This window comes from Ceratotherium simum, chromosome 5 (genome assembly GCF_057802395.1).
Source record: "Ceratotherium simum simum isolate JZ-2026a chromosome 5, ASM5780239v1, whole genome shotgun sequence".
NCBI classification, from domain to species: Eukaryota; Metazoa; Chordata; class Mammalia; order Perissodactyla; family Rhinocerotidae; genus Ceratotherium; species Ceratotherium simum.
Genome location: NC_141904.1, coordinates 23634446 through 23656129, shown reverse-complemented (window position 1 = coordinate 23656129; position 21684 = coordinate 23634446). Strand labels below are relative to the sequence as shown.

Genomic DNA, 21684 nt, shown 5'->3' with positions numbered 1-21684 from the left:
TTTGAGTGGAAATACAGGTGTATTTGCTGCAGAGCAGACAGTTGTAGTGCTTCAGTTATCATCCTGTTGCTCCTGATCTTTGGAATTTCGGAGCAGTGCTGTACGGAGTGGCAGCACAGGTATATCACCCTGAGCTGCTGACCAATAGAGTTTTTGCTTTCGAGATCCTCTTTGTTTTAAATTAAGCCAGATCTTTTAGCCCTATTTCTAGTTGTAGGTTCACATATTGATTATGAGAAGGTTAAAAGTCCAGTGGGTAATAAAGTAACACCTCATCCTGAAATATTCCCAGTAGGCATAGCTTGTTCAGTAGTGTAACATGATCTTTTCAGAACTTTCAAGCAGACATGGAATTGACGCTACAGTCATGCACCACATAACGACATTGCAGACGTTGACGGTGGGCCCACGAGATTAGTACCATGTAGCCTAGGTGTGTGGTAGGCTATCCCGTCTAGGTTTGTGAGTACGCTCTGTGAAGTTCGCACAACAATGAAATTGCCTAACCATGCATTTCTCAGAATGTGTCCCCATCGTTAAGCAAGGCTTTACTGTACTTTGGTACTTCAAGGGTAAATGCTTTGAATTTTTTCTTAATTGTTGAAAAACTGCAAAATACAGTCTGTATTTCTGGTTGTGACAAAGTCTTACTCTTAAAGTGCATGTATCTATCTACCTATATTTTTTCCCCTATTTTTTTCACCTTTATGGTGTAAGTAGAAAGATTTTATTTTATTTATTTGTGTATTTATTTTTTGAGGAGGGGAAGCATTGGGGTAGAGGGCTTGCTATGTAACTCAGGGCATTGGAGAACTAGAAAGAACCTTTGATAGAAACTTCTGTTTAGATGGTGACAGATACTACCTCCTGACACTCCAGCCCCACCTGCCCTTTCCCATTATGCATTCATTGGTTATCTCCTGTCATCTTAACCCTCTGCTTAATCCTCTCACCTGTGTGGTGATTTCCAAACCCCACCTTCCATGTTAGACTCTTGGAGATTTTTCCGCTGGTCTCTTAGGCTGCATCCTACCTCTTGTCATCACAACAGATTCATACTTTCTTTTCTTTGCTTTTTTTAAGTCAGTGCTCACCTCCACTGTATGGCCTATGAAAGTTGTATGTTGCTCTTGTCTTTATTAATTGCAAAAACAAATTAAAGACTGCAGAACTCTGGTCTGGCCTTGCTTATGCTTCACCTTCCCACCTCCAGGCCCTGAGTCCATAGTTTTATTTTCATTTTTCATTGGTTTTTCTGTTTATAGTTTGTAGATGTATTTATTCATTAAACAAACACTACTTGAGAAATTACTATATACCAGCTCCTGTTCTAGAAGTTGAGGATCCTGGTAAAGAAAATAGTGCCTCTTCTGTTCTTTTATAGGTCTTGCACATTTTGTTGTAATTATCTTCCTTTAAAAATGTCTGTAAAATGTCTAGATTTCTCTCCTAGATTTTCTTGAGTGCATAGTTCTTATGTTTTGTATCTTCATATTCCTCAGTACTTGCACCCGTGATTGGCATTTGTGTCATTGGTAGTCATCTAATTAAATCCTTTTATTTTGCAAACATGGCAAGTTGAAGCTCAGAAAGAATATAACTTAAGAAAATGTAACTTGTTAATGTGGAAATGGAAATAATACGTGGGACTCTAGGACTTTCTACTACTGTATAATATTTTATGTTAATCTTGTTTGCCTAGATTTAACACTTTTTCAATTCAAGAAACATTTATCGAGTACTTTCTGTATGCAAGGCACTCTGTAAATCAATCAGAACATGAGTCAGTTATCTCAAATCTTATTTAGAAAGAGATGGAGACTAAGTAAGTAGATACTGTTTCTGCCATCTGGGTTCATATACTCTATGCAGACTTTCTCAACCTTGGGAGTGTTGACATTTTGGACCAATTAATTCTTTTTTTTTAAAAGATTTTATTTATTTATTTATTTTCCCCCCAAAGCCCCAGTAGATAGTTGTACGTCATAGCTGCACGTCCTCCTAGCTGCTGTATGTGGGACGCAGCCTCAGCATGGCCGGAGAAGCAGCGCGTCGGTGTGCGCCCGGGATCCGAACCCGGACCGCCAGCAGCGGAGCATGCGCACCCAACCACCAAGCCACGGGGCTGGCCCAGGACCAATTAATTCTTTATTGTGAGAGGCTATGATGTGCAGTGTAGCATGTTTAGCAGCATCCCTGACCTCTAACTGCTGAAGGCTCTGTGTGGCATGCTTTTTAAGTCTTTACAGGGCATCTTGTTTGACAGAAGGGTTCTCTGAGGCACCACTTCAGAGCTTTCTGAGATCTTAACGATGGATTTTACTTTCACACCCTTGGTTTCATCTTTAAACCTTGTTTTTCTGAGCGTGTTCTAGATTTGGTCTTTGCTGAGAGCAGTCTCTTTATGTTAGCATCATTTGCTGACTAGAGAAACTGAGAATGGTAAAAAGTTTTATTTTCAAACCTAGCATGTCCTAGCACCTTTATGTTTAGCAGTTCTTCCTTTTGCTTTTCTCCTCTTCCATTCTGCTTGAAGTAACAGGTATAAACCCAGCAGCACCTTCAGCACTCTGGTTGGATACTCTTTAGGTAGATCACCCAGTTTATTAGCTACATTTTCTATTTTTCATATAACTAGAGGCTGCCATGTTGCCACTACGTAATAAGGAACCCTTTTTCTCCATTTTTCCTATGATATTTTCCTCCCTTTCATTTAAGCCCACACCGGCAGCCTCCTCATGGGCTGTCTGTCTTTTGCTAACACTCTCTTTCATACCCGTTAGTCTTTCACTGATGCTCTATGCAAGGTCTTTCTGGCTTCTGTCCAGTACCCTAGACGCTTCTACCACATATTTATGGGTTTTTTAACAGCATCCCAGTTTCAGGTATCAAAAGCTATACTGTTATCTGTTGCTACATAATAAATCAACCAAAACTTAATGACTTGGAAAAATAATAATTTATTATTTCATAATTGCAGTGTATTAGGAATTTGGGAGCAGCTCAGCTAGAAGGTTCTGACTTAGGAGTCTCCTGTGCGTGAGGTTGCAGTCAGGTGTCAGCCGGAGCTGCAGTCATCTGCAGGCTTGACTAGGGCTGGAGGATGCATATAGGTTCCCCTCCCTGTGGTTCTCTCCATGGGACTGCTTAGGTGTCCTTCTCCAGAGGATACTTCCCCCAGAGCAGGCAATCCAAGAGCAGGCAATCCAAGAAGGAAGGTGAGGGGTGTTAAAGAATTTGCAGGTGTATTTTTAAAACCACCACAGCCCACATGAGGCATCCCCAGTCTTCCAGATGACCTTTTCCATTCTATCCAGCTAGAAAGGGAAATGTGTGTGGGGCCTGATTGGTGGTGGGGGGGCGGTTGTGTGGTCACACATCAGTTTCACTCTCAGTGCATTGGCTAGCACTCAGTCACATGCCACAGGTGACTGCAGAGAAAGCTGAGATATTAAATCCAGCTGTATGCCTGCAGAGAAGAGAAGGCAGATTTGGTTGAATAGGGAGAACAGTGAAATCATCAACCAAAATAGCAAGCACAGGAAGAAAACATATCTGGTATGTCTGCTTTCATTCTATATCAGATTGTTCCTCTCTATGGTTTTTGTTTGATTTTTCAGTTCTTCTTTAATAAAACAGTAGACCAGAGTAAGGTATTATATAATTTTGGTGTTTAATAGTATCCTAGGGAGTTTTCATCAGCTCATTTTAAATTTAGGATGAATGCTTGTTTTGAAATTCTATTTTTGAAGTATTGGCATAACATCAGTTATTGTTCCTTCAAGTCCTTCTGTGCGTCTCTGTCCTACTGCATGATTATAAACCTTCACCAAGGGCTTTATTTTTCCTCTTGGGGCATCTTATTGAATACTTGCATCTTCACTAATTCATCTGGGCCCAATGCATTGTCTGTTTTAATACTTCTAATTACCTAATTATGTACTATAATGCAGTGACAAAGCCCTTTATCATTTCACTCTTTTCTTAACCCTTTTCTTGCTTAGGAAATATTCTTTTTGTCTCTTTGTTGTCTGAGGAACTCTGTGTTATAGGCAGCCCAGGTATTTGCCTGGCTTCCCTTTATTGTGTGTCTGTACTATGACAGACTATTGCCCTATTGAATATCTTTCCAGTTAACTCCCATCAGCCACCTGGGTTCTTGGTTATTGGGACTTTAAAGCTGGTGGTGTTGTCCTCCATCCCTCACTTCCTGATTGATTCCTATACACTACAGACACATGAGAAGGTATCCAGAAAGCAAATAGAATTAATTGTCTGGTTGTCATTAACTGCTTTTGTGACAGGATTAGTGGCCATTCTATCGTTCATAGATCTTAGATGTCCACAACAAGTTTGCATGATCAAATGTAATGGAAGTGAACAAGATTTTTCAAAATTATCGTGATCTGTATTTCAGGATAACTAAAAATTGATGAAGGGAAATTTTTATTTATATATGTATTTTAGATAATAAAGGAAGAAAAAAATGATAGAATTATAGTTTTGCCATTTTAAAATCTCCAATGAATTAATAGGTCTAGGCAACGATCCTCAATGGCTGCTAGCATCACAAGAAGAGAGAGAAGCTAACAATATGTGCCTCCTGATGGAAGTACAGCGCACCAACTGTTCCAGTTTTCTACCATCCCAAAGCTTAGAACAACCACAGAATTTGTTTTGTTGATGAATCTACAACTTGAGCAGGGCTGGGGGACATTTTGTCTGTTCCATGTGGTGTTGGCCAGGCCAGCTTGAAAGTTGGGCGCTGGAATGATCTGAAGGCTTGTCCACTCTCATGTCTGGCTGTTGAAGCGGTCTCTCGGCAGAGACCTTCTCTGGAGCTGTGGCTAGAACGTCTCCACATGGCCTTTCCGTGTAGCTGCGTGACTTTCTAGCAGCATGGCGTCTGGGTTCCTAGATGGTGTCCAGACAGAGAGGCAGACAAAAGCTCTGTTACAGCATCATTTACACTACATTCTCTTTGGGAAAAGCTAGTCACTGAGGCCAGCACATATTCAAATGAAGGAGAGTTCGTCACCTCTCCACCTTTTCGTGGGAGGAGTGTCAAAGAATTTGTGTACTAAAACCATCATAGCACCCAGGAAGAATTTTGTTGAAAAGTTGAGGCTGAATCTGATGAAGTCTACATCTAACTACCAGTTTATAGGAAATACAGGGGGAAGAGGAATGTGTTAAATAACAAAATGGAGGAACAATAAGTAAAGTTCAGAATGTGGGGAGTTTCTACAGCATGAAGAACCTGGTTGCTTTAATAAATACACTGCAAAAAAAAAAAGAGAGAGAGGAAGGAAAATCTAGAGTAAAGAGTCTTAAGAGAGATATCAACAAATTGCAATGTAGAGGCATTTCTTGGATCTTGATTTGAACAAACTGAAAAAGTTTTAGAGAAATTTGAACATTGACTGGATATTTGATTTAATTAATAGATTATTATTTTTATTATAAGTAGTGTTATAATGATACTGTGATTATGTTTTTTAAATTAAGAGTCCTTGTCTTTTAGAGATACACACTGCGATATTTATAAGTGTAGTGATATCTCAGATTTGCTTCAAAATGCAGAATTGAGGGAGGAGTATATATAAAATAAGAATTAATTGGTGATGAAGCTGGGTGATGATATATTGGGGTTCAGTCTACTATAGTCTCTTCTTTTAAATATTTGAATTTTCCATAATGAAATTTTTTTTTTTAAGCTTATAGTGAAAACTGTATTGCCTGTGAAGTTCGGTTTATTTCAAGATGTGAAATAAAACTCATACCAAGCTTTTATATCTCTTAGTATTATTTTGCAGTATGTAAAATTTGTCTAAATCCAAGTTCTTTTACACATCTTGAGAGAAAAACTGCTGTATTTTAAACATGGATCAATTAAGGTAAAACTGAAATATCACTTTTTCTTCCATCAAGTAAAAATCTTAGACGGTATTAGTCTGAGTTTCATCATGGAATACTTTAATATTACTTTCTCTTTGCTTTTTATCTCTATCAGAGTTTAACCCTTCACTTATTTACCATCTCCGTTTTCATTTTCTGGCCAAATGCACAAATTACTTCACTTGGACCTTCATTTTCTGGTAATAACAAAATTTGTCCTTGGTCTCTGTTTAGTGGGATTTTTTTTTTCTTTTCTTTCCTATTAGATATTTTGTCTAGAATGAATCATAAACCTCTGTAGTTTTAATGCTAAATGCTTTTGTCTACCTCATCTTTACTGAAGTTACTACCATGTCTCTTTTTTGTGTGAAGCTGTAGAGTCACTATTGATTTTCCAAAATCTTAACAATCGTTGACTCTAGTTTGGGTCTGTGTTCTGTGATTTTTATTATTGTTTCAAAAGCGGATTTGCCTTTCCAGTGCTATTGGGTTAGACTGATGTTCGAATTACTTTACCTATCCTGAGTCAACACCAGATGGCGTGGAGTGAAAAACCTTAGAAGTGTAATGGATGGTAGGGAAGCTATTTTGAAACTTAAAATGTATCATCAAAAACTGATTATTACTATTCCTAGAAAAGCTACTCAGTATAGTTTTCCCCCTCCTATTTCTGATTGTTATAGATGGTATGTTTTCTGGTTTGAAGCCTGATAATATGACAATCAAATATTTGTTCTAGGAAATAGGTTATTATTCAGGTATATTCATCAACCTTATGACCTAGGAGTTCGTCTGTGTAAATCTAAACTTATGGAATTTTACCTAAATGCGTGTCTCCAACTCATTTATAACTGATTAGTGAAGCAATTGGAAAGTACTACTGCCCTGCTAACTACCCAGATACACTGGGGCAGGTGTTAATGTCTCTGCTTCAGGGTCCTTACCTCTTACCTTCTGAGTTGGATGGAATAATCTCCAAAGACTCTTTCAGCTTAAAACTTCTCTGAATGTCAGTTCTTTATCCAACTTGTGAAACAGCATTAACTTTTATTTCTTTTTCAGTACTTTTCTATATCTTTCTCCCTTACTTATTTGATGCTATGGATTCTTCATCAGAATTTATAGAACAAGTCATACTTTTCTAAAAAGGAGGATATCATGAAACTTCATAAATTGGCCCTTTAGCATTGTAAAATAGAGTTGTAGATGGTGCGCTATTGCATAGATATGCTATGTCTGCCTAATACACATTTTCGGTTGATTGGGTATTTGCTAAAAGTGGGTAATTTAAATTATCTACCTGCAATTTAATTCTTGTAGATCTCTAGTTTTTAATCTTGCAAGTGGTTAGTATGCATTTAAATGAAACTATGAATTGGTATGTAATATAATTTACATTTTTAGTAGTTAGGTATTAAATTCTTACAATATAGTTCATGGATATTTGTTACAAAGTGAATGTTGCAGTTTTTAGTACTTTCTCCCATAATCCATTCAGACTGCAAGAGCTACACAGAATTTGATTGTGCCAGGGTACATAGAAAATTGCCAAAGAATAGTTAAGGAAGGGGACACACGAAGTCATTAAACCTGTGATCTAAATCATGGGATGTGAAGCCTACTTAAAGACAGGGCTAGATTTAAGTCATCTAATGGGGATTAGAAGAGGAAACAATTTCACCTCTCAATAGGATTATTTTATTTTTACCTTAGTGGCTAAGTTTTCCCAAGAAATTTCTCTTCAGCAATTTATTAACTACTTACCTGTCTTTCATCCTGATTGCTTTAATTTAGGATATTTGACTTTCTAAGGGCTTTAGCAACTTTCTGTTGTCCCAGATAAGTCACTTTAAAAGCTTTTGTGTTTCTTTCCTACTTCAGTGTGTTTGACATCTTTCTGGAACTTCTTTGGCTTCTATGGTATATTATTCTTGCTCTGAATTTACTTTCAGGTTAATTTCTCTCTTCTTTAGGAGCTAAGGTCACTTGTGCCTAGTTGAACTCCCGTGCCTGAGTAGGGACTGTCGATACTAAGATTTATTTAGGGTCATCTCATTAAGACTTATGCAGAGGGCTGGCCCAGTGATGTAGTGGTTAAATTCATGTGCTCCCCTTCAGCAGCACATGAAGGTTTGCAGGTTTAGATCCCGGGTGTGGACCTTGACACCGCTTATCAAGCCATGCTGTGGCAGGCGTCCCACATGTAAAGTAGAGGAAGATGGGCATGGATGTTAGCCCAGGGCCAACCTTCCTCAGCAAAAAGAGGAGGATTGGCAACAGATGTTAGTTCAGGGCTAATCCTCCTCACCAATAAAAAAACTTATGCAGAGATGTGAGGTAATCTTGCTCAGATCCGTGGGTTGTTTATTACTGGTCCCCAAAAGAGAGGCCTCCTGACTGCTACAGAAAAGATCAAATATCTGTGTTCGGGTACAATTGTACATGAAAGGGAATTGCAAGCAAAAGTCAAATGAACAGATGAAAGTAAAATAGGCTTTAATTTATTTTAAAAATTAGGACCAGAAAACAGATGCTTCACAAACTCCTGTGTAGTTCACCCAGTCACCCTGGACTGAAGAGTAAGTTAAAACTCGCACAGGGAGCCAAAGGAGGATCAGAATAAAACGTGAAACAGCCGAGGTCTCTAGAAATAGGAGGCAGTAAACCATTAGAATATGAAGTAAAATAACCATGATTGCTCTTTCAAATACTCATTAAAGAGTGTCTTTCTGTTTCGAGAATGCCCCATGCCTCCATGTGTTAAGTACTCTTCCTCTTCAGTCTCCCACATATTCTCTTATACAGGTCTTCATCACCTACAGTACCAATACTCAGAGGCTAATAATGGCCTCTATCCTTGAACATCTGCTACTTGCCAGACACTGATCTTGGTGCTTTCGCATTATCTCATCTTGATCACGAGATCAGTATTATTATCCCTACTTAATAGATGAGGAAGTTAAGCAGTCATTTACTCAAGGTTACACAGCTGGCAGTTTTGCAACATGAATTTGAACATAGGCCTTTCTTCTCAGGTTTGTAATTTTTCCATTTTGCTTTATTATAATGTCCTCTTATCTCCTTCCTGTAATCTCTCTTCTTGCAGGCTTATTCCCATTTAGAGTTTCTCAAATACTGTTTTCTTTGCTACTTCACTATTCAAAAATGTAGAGTCACTCTTGATTTTGCTCAGTTGTAAATTCGGCATTCAAAGCTCTTTCCAGACCTGCCGCGTTTCTTTCTGATTATTAATTACCATACTATGCTATACACTTGGAATACTCATTGCCTGCTATGCCTTCATATCTGTCCGTCTGATTTGATTACCTTTCCCACTGATGTTCTATGTTCCTCCTCTCCTAAAAGTTCTTGTTCAGACCTTTTGTGATTGAACTCATTTGATGGTTTACTTCCACATGACGTTCTCTCATCCCTTATATATTCACTGTGTATTGCATTGCTATGTAGTTACTCTCTGGGTTGTTGCAATTGTATGTTATTGCATATAAACAATTATTTAAGCTCCTTTCAAGTGGATACTCTGCCCATTTTCTATTTCACATTCCCTCAAAGCACCTGGTAGAATTTTTGATCCAGAAAGCATTTAGGTAATCTGACTAACTTGTTTCATTTGAAGTCTACATTTTAATCAGATAAAGCTAATAGCATGGTCATGTATAATAATTTAAATCCTGATATTTGCATCAAAAAAAAGGGATAATGATATCTTCAAAAAGTTGGTACTTAAAACATCATAGTCTATGGAGCCGGCCTGGTGACGTAGTGGTTAAGTTTGTGTGCTCCGCTTCAGTGGCCCGGGGTTCGTGGGGTTCAGATCCCGGGCACAGACCTACACACTGCTTGTCAAGCCATGCTGTGGTGGCATCCCACATCTAAAATAGAGGAAGATTGGCACAGATGTTAGCTCAGGGTGAATCTTCCTCAAGCAAAAAGAGGAAGATTGGCAACAGATGTTAGCTCAGAGCCAATCTTCTTCACCAAAAAAAAAAAAAAAATTTGCAGGCTAAAACAAAGCAATTCCCCACCCCAAATAAGTAGGCTATGATTCACTTTGCTTAAAAACAATTGTATTCACCATGTGATGACTTTAACCATGTGAAGACATTTGAAATATTTAGATGTTGAAGGGTGTCATTTCCCTCTGTGACATAATAATTTTCCTTTTCTCACTCTTTTTTCCCTAACATATCAGTCCACCAGTGGCATAAGTTGCACGACAAATACAGGCTTGTACTAAAACCTAAAGCAGCCCTGGGCACCTCTCAGAGATGAGAGTTTGAGGGTAATTGTTGAAATTGTGATAGTCAGTTTCAATCCTGTGTTTTCTTTTTTCAGGTTTCCTGAAATGCAGTTTTTCCAACAAGAAAACGTGAGAAAAATTCTTACAGATGTTCTTTTCTGTTATGCTAGAGAAAACGAGCAGTTGCTTTATAAACAGGTAATGAAAATATCGTACAGGTGGCATCCATTGACTCAAAATTTTCTATACAGCTTGACAAATGATAGAGCAATAATGTAGCCTTTATTGTATCCAAAGTTGTATCATAATAGTAAAGCAATCAAGGAGCTGCTTGTCAGCTGCATGGTGAGAAAAGTAAGCTCATTGAAGCACATATGCTTCTTCCTTATTATAAGACATTCCACCAAATTGTCTTCTATAAGGCGTTCAGTCTTTTCTTTCAACTTTTGGGAGTTTGTTTATACACAGCATCTTTGAAGCCAATCTAGTAATAAAACTTTTTAGTGTTGTATGTATAAATATTGTTTGTAAGCACAGCATTTGTAAATATGTGACATGCCACGTAACAGATAATGTCCTTTTACTCTTTAAAATTTACCGGTAATACAACTTTGGAAAGTCCCTTTAACTTTTTTGAAATTTATATAATATTCTTTGTGATCCTGATATTTGATTCATCCCATTACTAAAGCGAAGGAGACTGTTGGATTATGTTTATTTTTATTGAAATGTAAATTATTAATATATAAAGAAGTATCTAGGTTTCTACTTAAGCTTATGGTGTTCCAATAAAAATACACAGAGCTCGATATTTTTCTGTACTTCTCCAAATGTATATTAAGTGAGAATTCAAACTAAATTAATAAATTCTCTAACAGTCAAAACTTATGACGTATGTCCAAATGTTGACTACCTAATTTCAATGAAATATAACAGAAAACACCTGTATGATGAGAGCAATATATTTAATGTGAAGTAAACTTTATTGATTTAAAGGTAATAAACCAAGTAATATTACAATTGTGCTAAATAATGCATTTGTTATTGTATACATAGAATACCCTAGGGAACTAATTGTATCTTAGTTTTAACATATGTAATATGTCTTTATATTAATTACATGGTGATAATCACCTTTTAGAATGGGAAATGGAAAAAATATATGCCATGCATAATGGCAACCAAAACTATAAAATGTGTAGAATAAATTTAACAATATAGCTACAAAAGCTATATGAAAAACACTATAAATGTAACTGAAGGTTATAAGGCAAAAGTTAAATAGAAAACTGATAGCATGTTTTTAGATGGGAAGACATTAAATAAAAATATTACTTCTTCCCAAATTAATATATAAATGTATTATCGTTCCAGTGATCATCTAAGTAAGAAATGAGCTTTTTAAAAACTGGGCACAGTTATTTTAAATTTAGTGCCAAAAAGCTTTACAATAACTTTAATGGTGATAATATAGCTTAGTGGCTAAGAGCACTAAGTCTATACTCAGATCCCTTTATTTGAATCTTAGCTCCACCGTTTGCTAGCTACATAATCTTAGACATTTATTTAACTTTTCTAATCCTTAGTTTCGTTATCTGTAAGATGAGGTCAATAATAGTATTAACTTTGTAGAGTTAAAAATATATAGTGCTCACTAAGGGTTCATGTTGGTGGTTGTGGTTGTTATTATCATCATTGTTAAATATGGTGGAATTGCCCTTCCCCTAGGGGAAGGGGAGAATGGAAAAGGGAGATATGAAAACTTCTGTAAAGGTTCTTTGATCAAACCAATGCGATGGCAGTGTGAGAAGCGACAAATAGATCAGTGGAACAAACTAAGAACAGGTCCAATTATATATGAGATCTTAATATGATAATCTAAGACGTTTTCATTCAATGGGAAAAGGATATTGACTTGCCATATTTGGCTTTCCATCTAGAAAAAATATTAAATTATGCCTTTTTTGGAGAATAAATTCCAGATGGAGTAAAGATTTAAATGTAAAAACTAAAGTTATATGAAAATACTATAAAAAATTTAGGAAGGTTTTTTATAATCTCAGGGTAGGAATGGCCTTCCCAAGCAAGATAGGCTATACCAAAGTTAGATACAAAGTCCAAAGACCGAAAACAAACAAACTGAAAAGGAGATTGGGAGAAAATAAGTCTATCAGTGTAGAATTTTTGGAAGCAAATAACAGAAAATGCTATTCAAAATGACTTAAACTCTAAGGGTATTATTAACATACTTTACAAGAAGTCTGAGGGCAAAATTGTTCTGCAGCATTAGTTCAGTAGCTCAGACTCTTCATCAGTGACCCAGGTTTATTTCTATTTTTCTGTTCTCCTCTCCTTATTGTGTTGGCTTTTGTCATCAAGCCTACCTCCTCATTGTCCCCTCTTCTCTTTCAAATATTTGAAAATACCTCACAGTAAAAAAAGATTTGATGATAGTGAATAAAGTCAGAATAGAATTATCCCAAGTTATACATTTGTTTTTCCTTTTTCTTTAGAGAAAGAAAAAACTAGATCAAGGAAGTCTTATAATAATGGAAACAAATTCCTCAGACAAGGAACAAAACATAATAGTTGCACACTCCATCATTTGTGATGTATGTGGCCCACTGCTTTTGAGTAGACAGGAATATGGAAGATCAGATTCTTGATAATTTAGACAAAGTCTATCAAATACTGAATAAGAACGTATTATTAACTTACTGCTGAGTATAACTGAATAAGATTTAATTACTCCCTATACATGTTTAAAATCCTATAGATTCTTTACATAGAAATAATACCTTGCTGTAGAAGGACTGAATATTTAGCCAGATCAAATTTAAGAAAAAACCTTGAGTTTCATCACAAGCTGTTAAAGCTATTATTTTGTACTAGGTGACACCCCGTTTAACATCGACCATATTGTTAATAGTTATGGGATTTTATTGAATTAATGAGACTGTTATCATGTAGTAGAATGTCTTGCTGAGTTAATTGAAACTGCAGAGATTATATAAATGGTATTAATGAACTTTGACTGCCTGATGCCTCAGCTTTAATAAAGACTGCTTGGTGGGCTAAATGAACACAGGCAGATAAAAGAACAGGTTCAATTTTGTGAGCCTACAGGCTGTTGATGAAGAAAACTTCGTTACCTTTATTTTCAACTGGCATGAGTTTGGAGTGCAGTGACTACTAACGATCCAGCAGTGATAAAGGCTTTAAGCAAGCAGAAATGCTGACAATGTAGATAGAAGCAAAATACACATTTTGGGAACCAAGATGTATAGTGACAATACATTATTTTTTGTCTTGCCTTGTCAAATTTACAGTGTATTGAAGTTTTGATCGTTCTTTCTAGATAGTTTTGTTTTCCTTTAAGGATGTCTATACACTTGCCACTTTTAACCAGGTTTTACCAGTTTAGAATTGAGAGCAAAACCAACAATCTCTTTCAAGTCTTTTTGAGAAAATATCCCTAGTTTAGTTGGAAGTCAACACTGAATTTGTAAAAGATTGTCTTAATGGTATTCAGAGGACTCTTAATTTCCATTGTAGAGAGAACATCTTTATTTATTGATATGAAATGTTGAAATATGATTTAGTGTTATTCTTTTCCATTTTTCATATTTCAGTTCAACTTTTACTGGTGTGTTGCTATACTGAGTGGTAGATATTTCATTCATTCAGTCGCCGTGTGCTGACCTGTAGTAGGGCTGGTTTTTTGTGTATATATGTGTGTATGTATATACACACACGAATCGCTTATCACAGTTTTTAATTGTATAGTCACTTCTGTCCTCATTTTATTATTGTGTCTTTCTCTCTAGACTGTAAGCTCCGTAATGGTTAGAAACTTGCCCACTTCATTCACTTCTGTGTTCCCAGCACATCGTAGGTAGTTAATAAACAATTTCGGGAATAAATGAAGGCAAATGATGCATAAGCAAATGGAGAATCTGGAGAGAGTAGTATCACAGAAACTGGAGGGAAGAGAACATTTAAAGAAGGTGGGAAGATGTGTTTACACAAGAATTCTTTCTTATTAAACCATCCATAATTAGTTAGAAAGTATATTGTGGGAAAAAGACCCATTCAGAAGATCACCACCATCACCAAACAAAAACCTAGTAATAAATCTAATAAAAACTATGCAGTTATACAAATTTTTGGATTGGAAAATCTGGTGTTCTTAAAAGTATCTGTTTTCTTCAAATTAATTTTAATGCAATGTCAATAAAAGTTACAGTATTTTATTTAGCACTTTATGTAACTAAATGATACTGAAGTTTATTTGGATGAAAAAATTAAGTTAGAATAGGCAAGATAATTTTGAGAAAAAGAGTAGAAAATATGAAGGAATAGAATATTTTACAGCTCAAGTCATTGCAGTACTTAAAGTTCTTGTTAAGAATATACAAACCAGGGCTGGCCCGGTGGCGCAGTAGTTAAGTTTGCGCATTCTGCTTCCGGGGCCCTGGGTTCACTTGTTCGCATCCTGGGCGTGAACCTACTCACTGCTCACTAGGCCATGCTGAGGCAGCGTCCCACGTAGAAGAAATAGAAAGACCTACAATTGGGATATACAACTATGTACTGGGGCTTTGAGGAGAAAATAAAGAAAAAAGAAGAAGACTGGCAACAGATATTAGCTCAGGGCCAATCTTCCTCAAATAAAAAAAACAGAATACAAACCAATGGAATAACTGATAACTGTTAAAAAAAGAGAGAGCTAAATATCAGTCTATGGTAAAAATATTTCAGAACTCTTGGGAGAAAATGGGTTATTCCTTAAATGGTGACTATTCAATAAATTAGTTTAACTCTTTTGGAGAGAAAAAATAGGTATTTATTCTTCAAGGCAAAGTTAAATACCAAATCAGTAAAGAATTAACTGTAAAAAAGGAAACTATAAACTTACCTAATCTCAGTGTGAGGAGGGTCTTTTTAGGCATGAAAGCAAAACAAGAAACTATGAAGGATGATTTATCGATTTGACTATTTTAAAATAGATAGCTTCCCTATGACATATCATCAAAATTAAAAGACAAATGATAAATGTGGGAAAGTATTTGTAACAAAAATGACTAAGAGTATCTTGAATTGGTGAAGAACTATTATATATCATCAGGAAAAAGGAAGTACTAAATACTTCATTAGAAGAAAATGAGAAATTCATTAAATAAAAATGACCATTAAAATTTTTGCATTCAGTATCACTAGCATTTAAATAAGCTAAAACAACAATTTGACAGGATCTCTTAAAAAACACTACAAACAGATGAGAATGTGTGAGATGTGATTTTCGTGTTCTAAGGTGAGGGAATTCTTTCTGAAGGGCAGGATGGTTGTACATATCAGAGACTTGAACAAAGGTCTTGACTCACTTACCCAGCAATTTTACTTCTAGGGACTTTATCCTGAGGAAACTATCAGAAATAGGCAAAAAGAATACCACAAGGGTATCTATCACAGTGTTTCGTTTTTTTCTTTCCTTTGTTTTTTAGTGTTTCCCTCCTCCTTTTCTTTTTTATTTTTGCTTTTCTGTAGTTTCCTACAATAAGTAGCTATTACTTTGATAATTAAAATTATGGCTCTTGGTTTTTGGAATAACTTGAAATTATTTCAGGAGAATAAACCCCTCATGATGATTTTAAAACATACTTAGCAACACTTAATTCCATTCTTTCTGGGTCTCTCCCATGTTCTTTTCAGGTTTGCTTAGTAAGGAAATGGTTGCCTAAAAAGATTGAAGTAATGTGTAGTTTTTTGTCCTAAATCACAAGTAAATTGTCAATAGATCATACGTTATTTTGTAAAAATGTCATTGATAACTTATAAATGAACTCTGATAGACTTTACTTTCTTATTATTTTGTGATAACAATTAGCTTCCTAAGAATAGCACAGCACTACTAGACCGTGCGGGGGGCTCGGTGACTGTCCTTCCATCACAAGAGGTTGGCTCTAATTCCCCCAGCAACAACTTTCTCTTCTCTGTGCTTCCATATTTTATTTTTATTTTCTGTAAAGGTGTTGTTTTGTCTTGTTTTTTAGTAAAAGATCATCCGTATTAATTAAGCAAAAGGAAAATGATAATTTACTCACTTTAAGAGGCAGAAAGGAGTATAATCTATTTTTAACTTGCTAAAATATGTTTCTTGATGCTTAAGGGGGAAAAATCTCATTTAACAAGGCAAGTCACTAGTGTGGAATACTTTATTTCTGCACAATAAAGGATAAATAATGGATTTTTATAATATTCTTTTAAACACAACTTAGTAACTAATACAGCTTTTTGTTTTTATGCCTATTCATGTAATCCACAGGTGAACATAAATATAAGGAAAAAGAAAATCATGTTGGTGAAATCACTAAATAAATTGAAAAGTAATCTTGTCATTGAAATATACAGGGAAAAAATATATGATAGTCTTCTGATTAAACATGTTGAAAATCATACTTTATAAACTTTGTTTTCTGTCGTATCTGCTAAAGGTTGTTTCTTTTATTATCTAACGTTTCCAACTAGCTGACTTCAGCTCTTCGTAAATCTACAGACATCCTAATTTTGACCCATTATATAATGAAAACATTGGTTGTAATTTCCTTAGGTCTACAGTTCTTAGTTGCCCTTCTTACCGTAGATCTTTATACTGTAGCTCATGATTATAATTTGCGTAAATGAAATTCATATTTATGAGTACAGATCTTGAAGCAACTGACAGGTGCAGGGTTGTCTACCATGCCAATTTATTGTTTGTTGTGTCGTTGAAAAGAGGACTGCTCTCCGTGTTTTAAAGAAGAGTGCGTGCTGTGGTTGAATTGGAATCAAATTCTAAAAGTAGATAAATCTCAGTTGTGGCTCTTCATTTGTATGCCTTTCTGTAGAATCTGGAAATGTTGGTGGCAGGGATCAGTTGAAGAAGCGTTTAACTGAGCTTGTTCTGTCCACTAGTTGACTCTCAACATCTACCCCTTTATTTCTTTTGCTCTTATGTTTCAGGGTATGCACGAGCTGTTAGCGCCTATAATCTTTACCCTCCACTGTGACCACCAAGCTTTTCTTCATGCCAGTGAGTCTGCACAACCAAGGCAAGTTTTTATATGAGCTCCATCTGTTTTTTCAGCCCTGCTATAATCTTTTTTACCTCGAAATCTTTTAAATTGAAGGTACTTTTGTAAATTGTAAACATTTGGTTGTGTTTCATGTGGCTGATTGTTAATTCCACTTAATAGTTGTAATCCCAGTTCAGCTATGGGGCAGACTTGGAATCATAAAGGTCTTTGCAAATCTTAGATCTGTATTGAAGGAGGATGTATAACTAACAGACCAAGGAGAGGAAGTTTTTGTTGTAGGGGCAAAGTGCTAATGATTGATAATATTCATATATACCATCTTCTAATGACCCATTCTTTGACTGCCAGCTGCTTGAGGATCTTGTCTGTGAGATACTTTCTCCTCACCAGGTTTGAATCAGTTCAGTTCATAAATAGGAGAAGAGTAGCACAAAGAACCCCATCTATGAATAAACAAAAATGACTTCTCATATTTTTGAGATAACGTTAATTTATTCTTTCTAGCAAATAACTTTAGTAATTATATTTAACTTAGGCTAATTGTTAGAATTTATTTTCTAACTTAAGATACCCTAATTGATGGGCCAGAGAGGCAGCCGGGAAACATTTCAGGAAGGAAGAGCTGTGGGATTATAAAACTTTGTCAGGAGCATTCCATAGGCTAGCCCATCTATATGCAGAAAATAAAAAATTAACACATAACATTTCATGCGTTTATATGACTTCATTAATCGAATATGACCATCCATTTTGCTGAACATATATTAGGGCCTTTGTTAAATTAACTTTTGTTTACTATATTATAGATTAGTATTTTCTAGTTCCTTTTGAGTTTCTCTAATTTTCCTAAGTTTATTGGATATGACTATAGTAACCATATCTTAATTGCCTTTGCTTTAGTTCTTCTAAAATATGATGAGTGAAGTTAGTATTAGGATCCTGTTATCATGCCAGTTTTATCTTTTTTAAAACATGTATCCAGAATATACTTCACTGGAAAGTTTAGATGATTGAAAATAGCTTTAAATAAGTTGGACATACTTGTTTAGCTATTTCAATTCATTAAAAAGTAAAAGCAACACTAAAATAGATTTGGAAGAGGTGCTATCACTGATTAATTGATGTTAAAATACAATAAAAATAGAAGATGTTAAAAGAAATAAATTAATGTCTTGATATGGTATATTTGGCTAGTAACTATATATTTCTTTGTTTTATGTTGGACAACAAGTGATATATTATGGAGTAATCAATTTATTCTAGATTAGGCACATTCAAGGAATATATTGTCGCATTCTGTATTTGTTATTTGGAATAGTTAGATATTTACTTCATTGTAGTATAGACAAGACAGCTAATTTGTTTTTGATCTTCATGGAAAGAAAGGATTTCGTTTGTTATTAGAATTACTCTTTTTTATTAAAAAAGGCAAACTTTTTTCATTTGCTCATTGTATGAAAGTTGGCTTATGAATATAAAAAGAGGCAATCTCTGCATCTCCTTCAATTCAAAAATTACACATTTTGATTGCTTGCTTGTATTACTTTTTTAAGTGAGGAAATGAAAATTCTCTTGAACCCTGAGTATCTGGAACATGATGCCTAGTAAGTATAAAACTTTCTATTATTTTCATTTTTTTATACCATCTTTACTTTAATGAAGGTTTAACATTAGTATTATGTTATTTTTCTAATTTTTAGTGCAATGTTCTCACAACTTATGGAAACTGCTGAACCTTGGTTTTCTACTTTTGAGCATGATGGTCAAAAGGTAAATCTTATAGTCTAAATCTTTTTACCATATTTGAGGGAACAAATGATTTCAGTAAGTAACGAATATAATCAGAGAATAAAAGCTGTTATAATTACTGTAAAAAATTGAAAACGTAAAAATACCTATGGAATAAGATTGAACTGAGAATCTAAACCATATCTCTAATAATATTGGCAGATATACAAAGGTAATATAAAAAATTTTGTATAACTAAATAGAAACTTTCTTTTATATGTGTGTATATTATCCATGCAATATAACTACTTAAAAAAATTATAATAAATTTTGAGTGATAAGTGCATTTATCTACTTGATCTGTTGCTATCCTAGTTAGTTAATAGACAGATTGTTACTGAAGTGCATAGATAACACTGTATCAAATAGGTTGTTTTACTTTTACTAATGCATCTCTATTGAATTTTCACATTTAACATCAATACCATTTATGCTTACTCTCTCTTATCCTTATTTTTTAGCTATAATTTTTATTGTGATATAGTTAATGTACCATAACATTCACCTTTTTAAAGTGTACAATTTTGTGGTTTTTAGTATAGTCACAAGATTGTGCAAATATCCTCACTATCTAATTCCAAAACATTTTCATCACCCAAAAGGAAATCCCATACCCCTTAATAGTCAGTCCCCAGTTCCCCGTCCCCACAGCCTCTGATGTCAGTAATCTACTTTATATCTCTCTGGACCTGCCTATTCTGGACATTTCCTGTAAATGGAATTATATAATACGTGGCCTTTGTGACTGGCTCCTTTCACTTAGTATAATGTTTTCAGTGTTTATCTGTGTTGTAGCATGCATCAGTACTTCATTCTTTTTCATGGCCAAATAGTATTTCATTGTATGGATATACCACATTTTGTTTATCCATATATCAGTTGATGGACATTTGGGTTCTTTTCACTTTTTGGCTATTAAGAATAATGTTGCTATGAATATTTGTGTACAAACTTTTGTGTGACCATATGTTTTCAGTTCTCTTGGTGTATCTCTCAGAGTGGAATTGATATATTAACTATCATTTTAAGCAAACGTATATGCTAACTTAGAGATCATTATGGACTTTTCATTATTATTACATAATATTGGAAAAATTGCAAATTCTTTTGCAAGGGATGTTGTTAAAAGATTTTAATACATTATTTTCTATATGATTAATTACTTTTATATTGATATAATTCTTTGCCTTCTGGTTAGAAACCATGTATTACTCAGTCACTTCATTCCATCCTCTAAAAAATGAAATGGATAACTAATGATATTTATGCCTTTTGTCTGGGTCAGGGCAAACCTTTGGTAGGCCAATTTGGCCTGCCATCTGTTTTTATACAGCTTGCGAGTTAAGAATGGCTTTTATATTTTTAAATGATTGAAAAAAAATATCAAAAGAAAAATAATATTTTGTGACATATGAAAATTATATGGAATTCAAGTTTCTATGTCCATAAAAAATATTTTATTGGGATACAGCCATGCCCATTTGTTTACTTATTGTCTGTGGCTGCTTGCTTGTTCCAATGGCAGAGTTACATAGTTGCAATACAGACTGTATGACCTTTAAAGCCTAAAATGTTTACTGTGCGGCTCTTTACAGAGAAAGTTTGCAGACCCCTAGCCTACATAAAGTCTTCCTTCTGCAATATATCAACATGTTACATTCTATAAGGGTTATTAAAGGTGAAATTTGCTGTAAGCATATGTCACGAACTACTTTATGTTTTGGAACAATAACTTTATATTCTTGGCAGATGATTTGATGAAGTCAGACTTAGGTGAACATCAAAATTTTGAGCAGAGAGTATTTGAATACATTTTAATAAAAGCATCATGATAATTTCATATAGCGGTCCATTTGTAACTCTCAGATAACTACAGTATCTGAGAAATTGAATGATAAAGATGTGAGGGTTACCATTTTTCAGTTTTACCTATTCATGTTGATATCGCTAAGTCAAGTTCATGAAAATGGCTAAGACAACACAAAGACATTCATTTTATCAAGGAACACATAAATGTGACTTTTGAACATTCACATTAATTACTTGCATATATCAATGAATAATACATTCCTAAAAAGCGTGTCTAGGGAATCCCTTTTTCATTCTTCCCTTTTTATTCTACTTCATGATTCTGTCACCTTTATGAAAAGAAGTTTGAGAAATCAATATGCCATTCTTTCATACAGTTCTTCTAGTTCCTCTGAAACTTTAGTTATATCACTATGCTTGCTGCCTAGTTCAGCAGACATACTTTTCAAAATAAGACTTTCTTGATGAAGGAAGCAATGCATTGGTTTACATAATGATACAAAAGCGTGATCTCGCTGCATTCCTGTAACTGTTTGTGGACTGGCACTGATCTGCAGACCACATTTTGAGTATTAATAAATGGTTAGAAAGATTTTCTGGTTTTATTGGTAGTTGTAGCTGTCCCATTTGATCATATTTGTTGAATGCAAATAGCATTCTTATAAGAAATTCTGATGCTAAGGAAGTATTTTACGTTAACTTTGTCTTCTCTTTTGAGTTTACTATTAGGTAAGCTAAACTGTTTAGCATTTAAGTGATCATGAGCATTGCTTCTGAGTTTCCTAATTCTTAACAGATTTTGTTATAAGTATTCTGAGCACAGGAAAAATCTTTTCAAGCCTGTAGTTCTTA

At 34.9% G+C, this 21684-nt stretch overlaps 1 protein-coding gene across 3 annotated transcripts in view; it reads left to right on the top strand.

Annotated features, from left to right (window-relative positions):
- Positions 1–21684, top strand: part of TBC1D5 (TBC1 domain family member 5) — a 537118-nt gene that overhangs the window by 294680 nt on the left and 220754 nt on the right. For all 3 annotated transcript variants that reach the window (XM_087430599.1, XM_087430597.1, XM_087430598.1), the window contains 4 exons: positions 10255–10357; positions 17162–17250; positions 18789–18839; positions 18936–19005. In XM_087430599.1, the coding sequence (XP_087286725.1) occupies positions 10255–10357; positions 17162–17250; positions 18789–18839; positions 18936–19005 (313 nt within the window). The remainder of the gene's footprint in view (positions 1–10254; positions 10358–17161; positions 17251–18788; positions 18840–18935; positions 19006–21684) is intronic.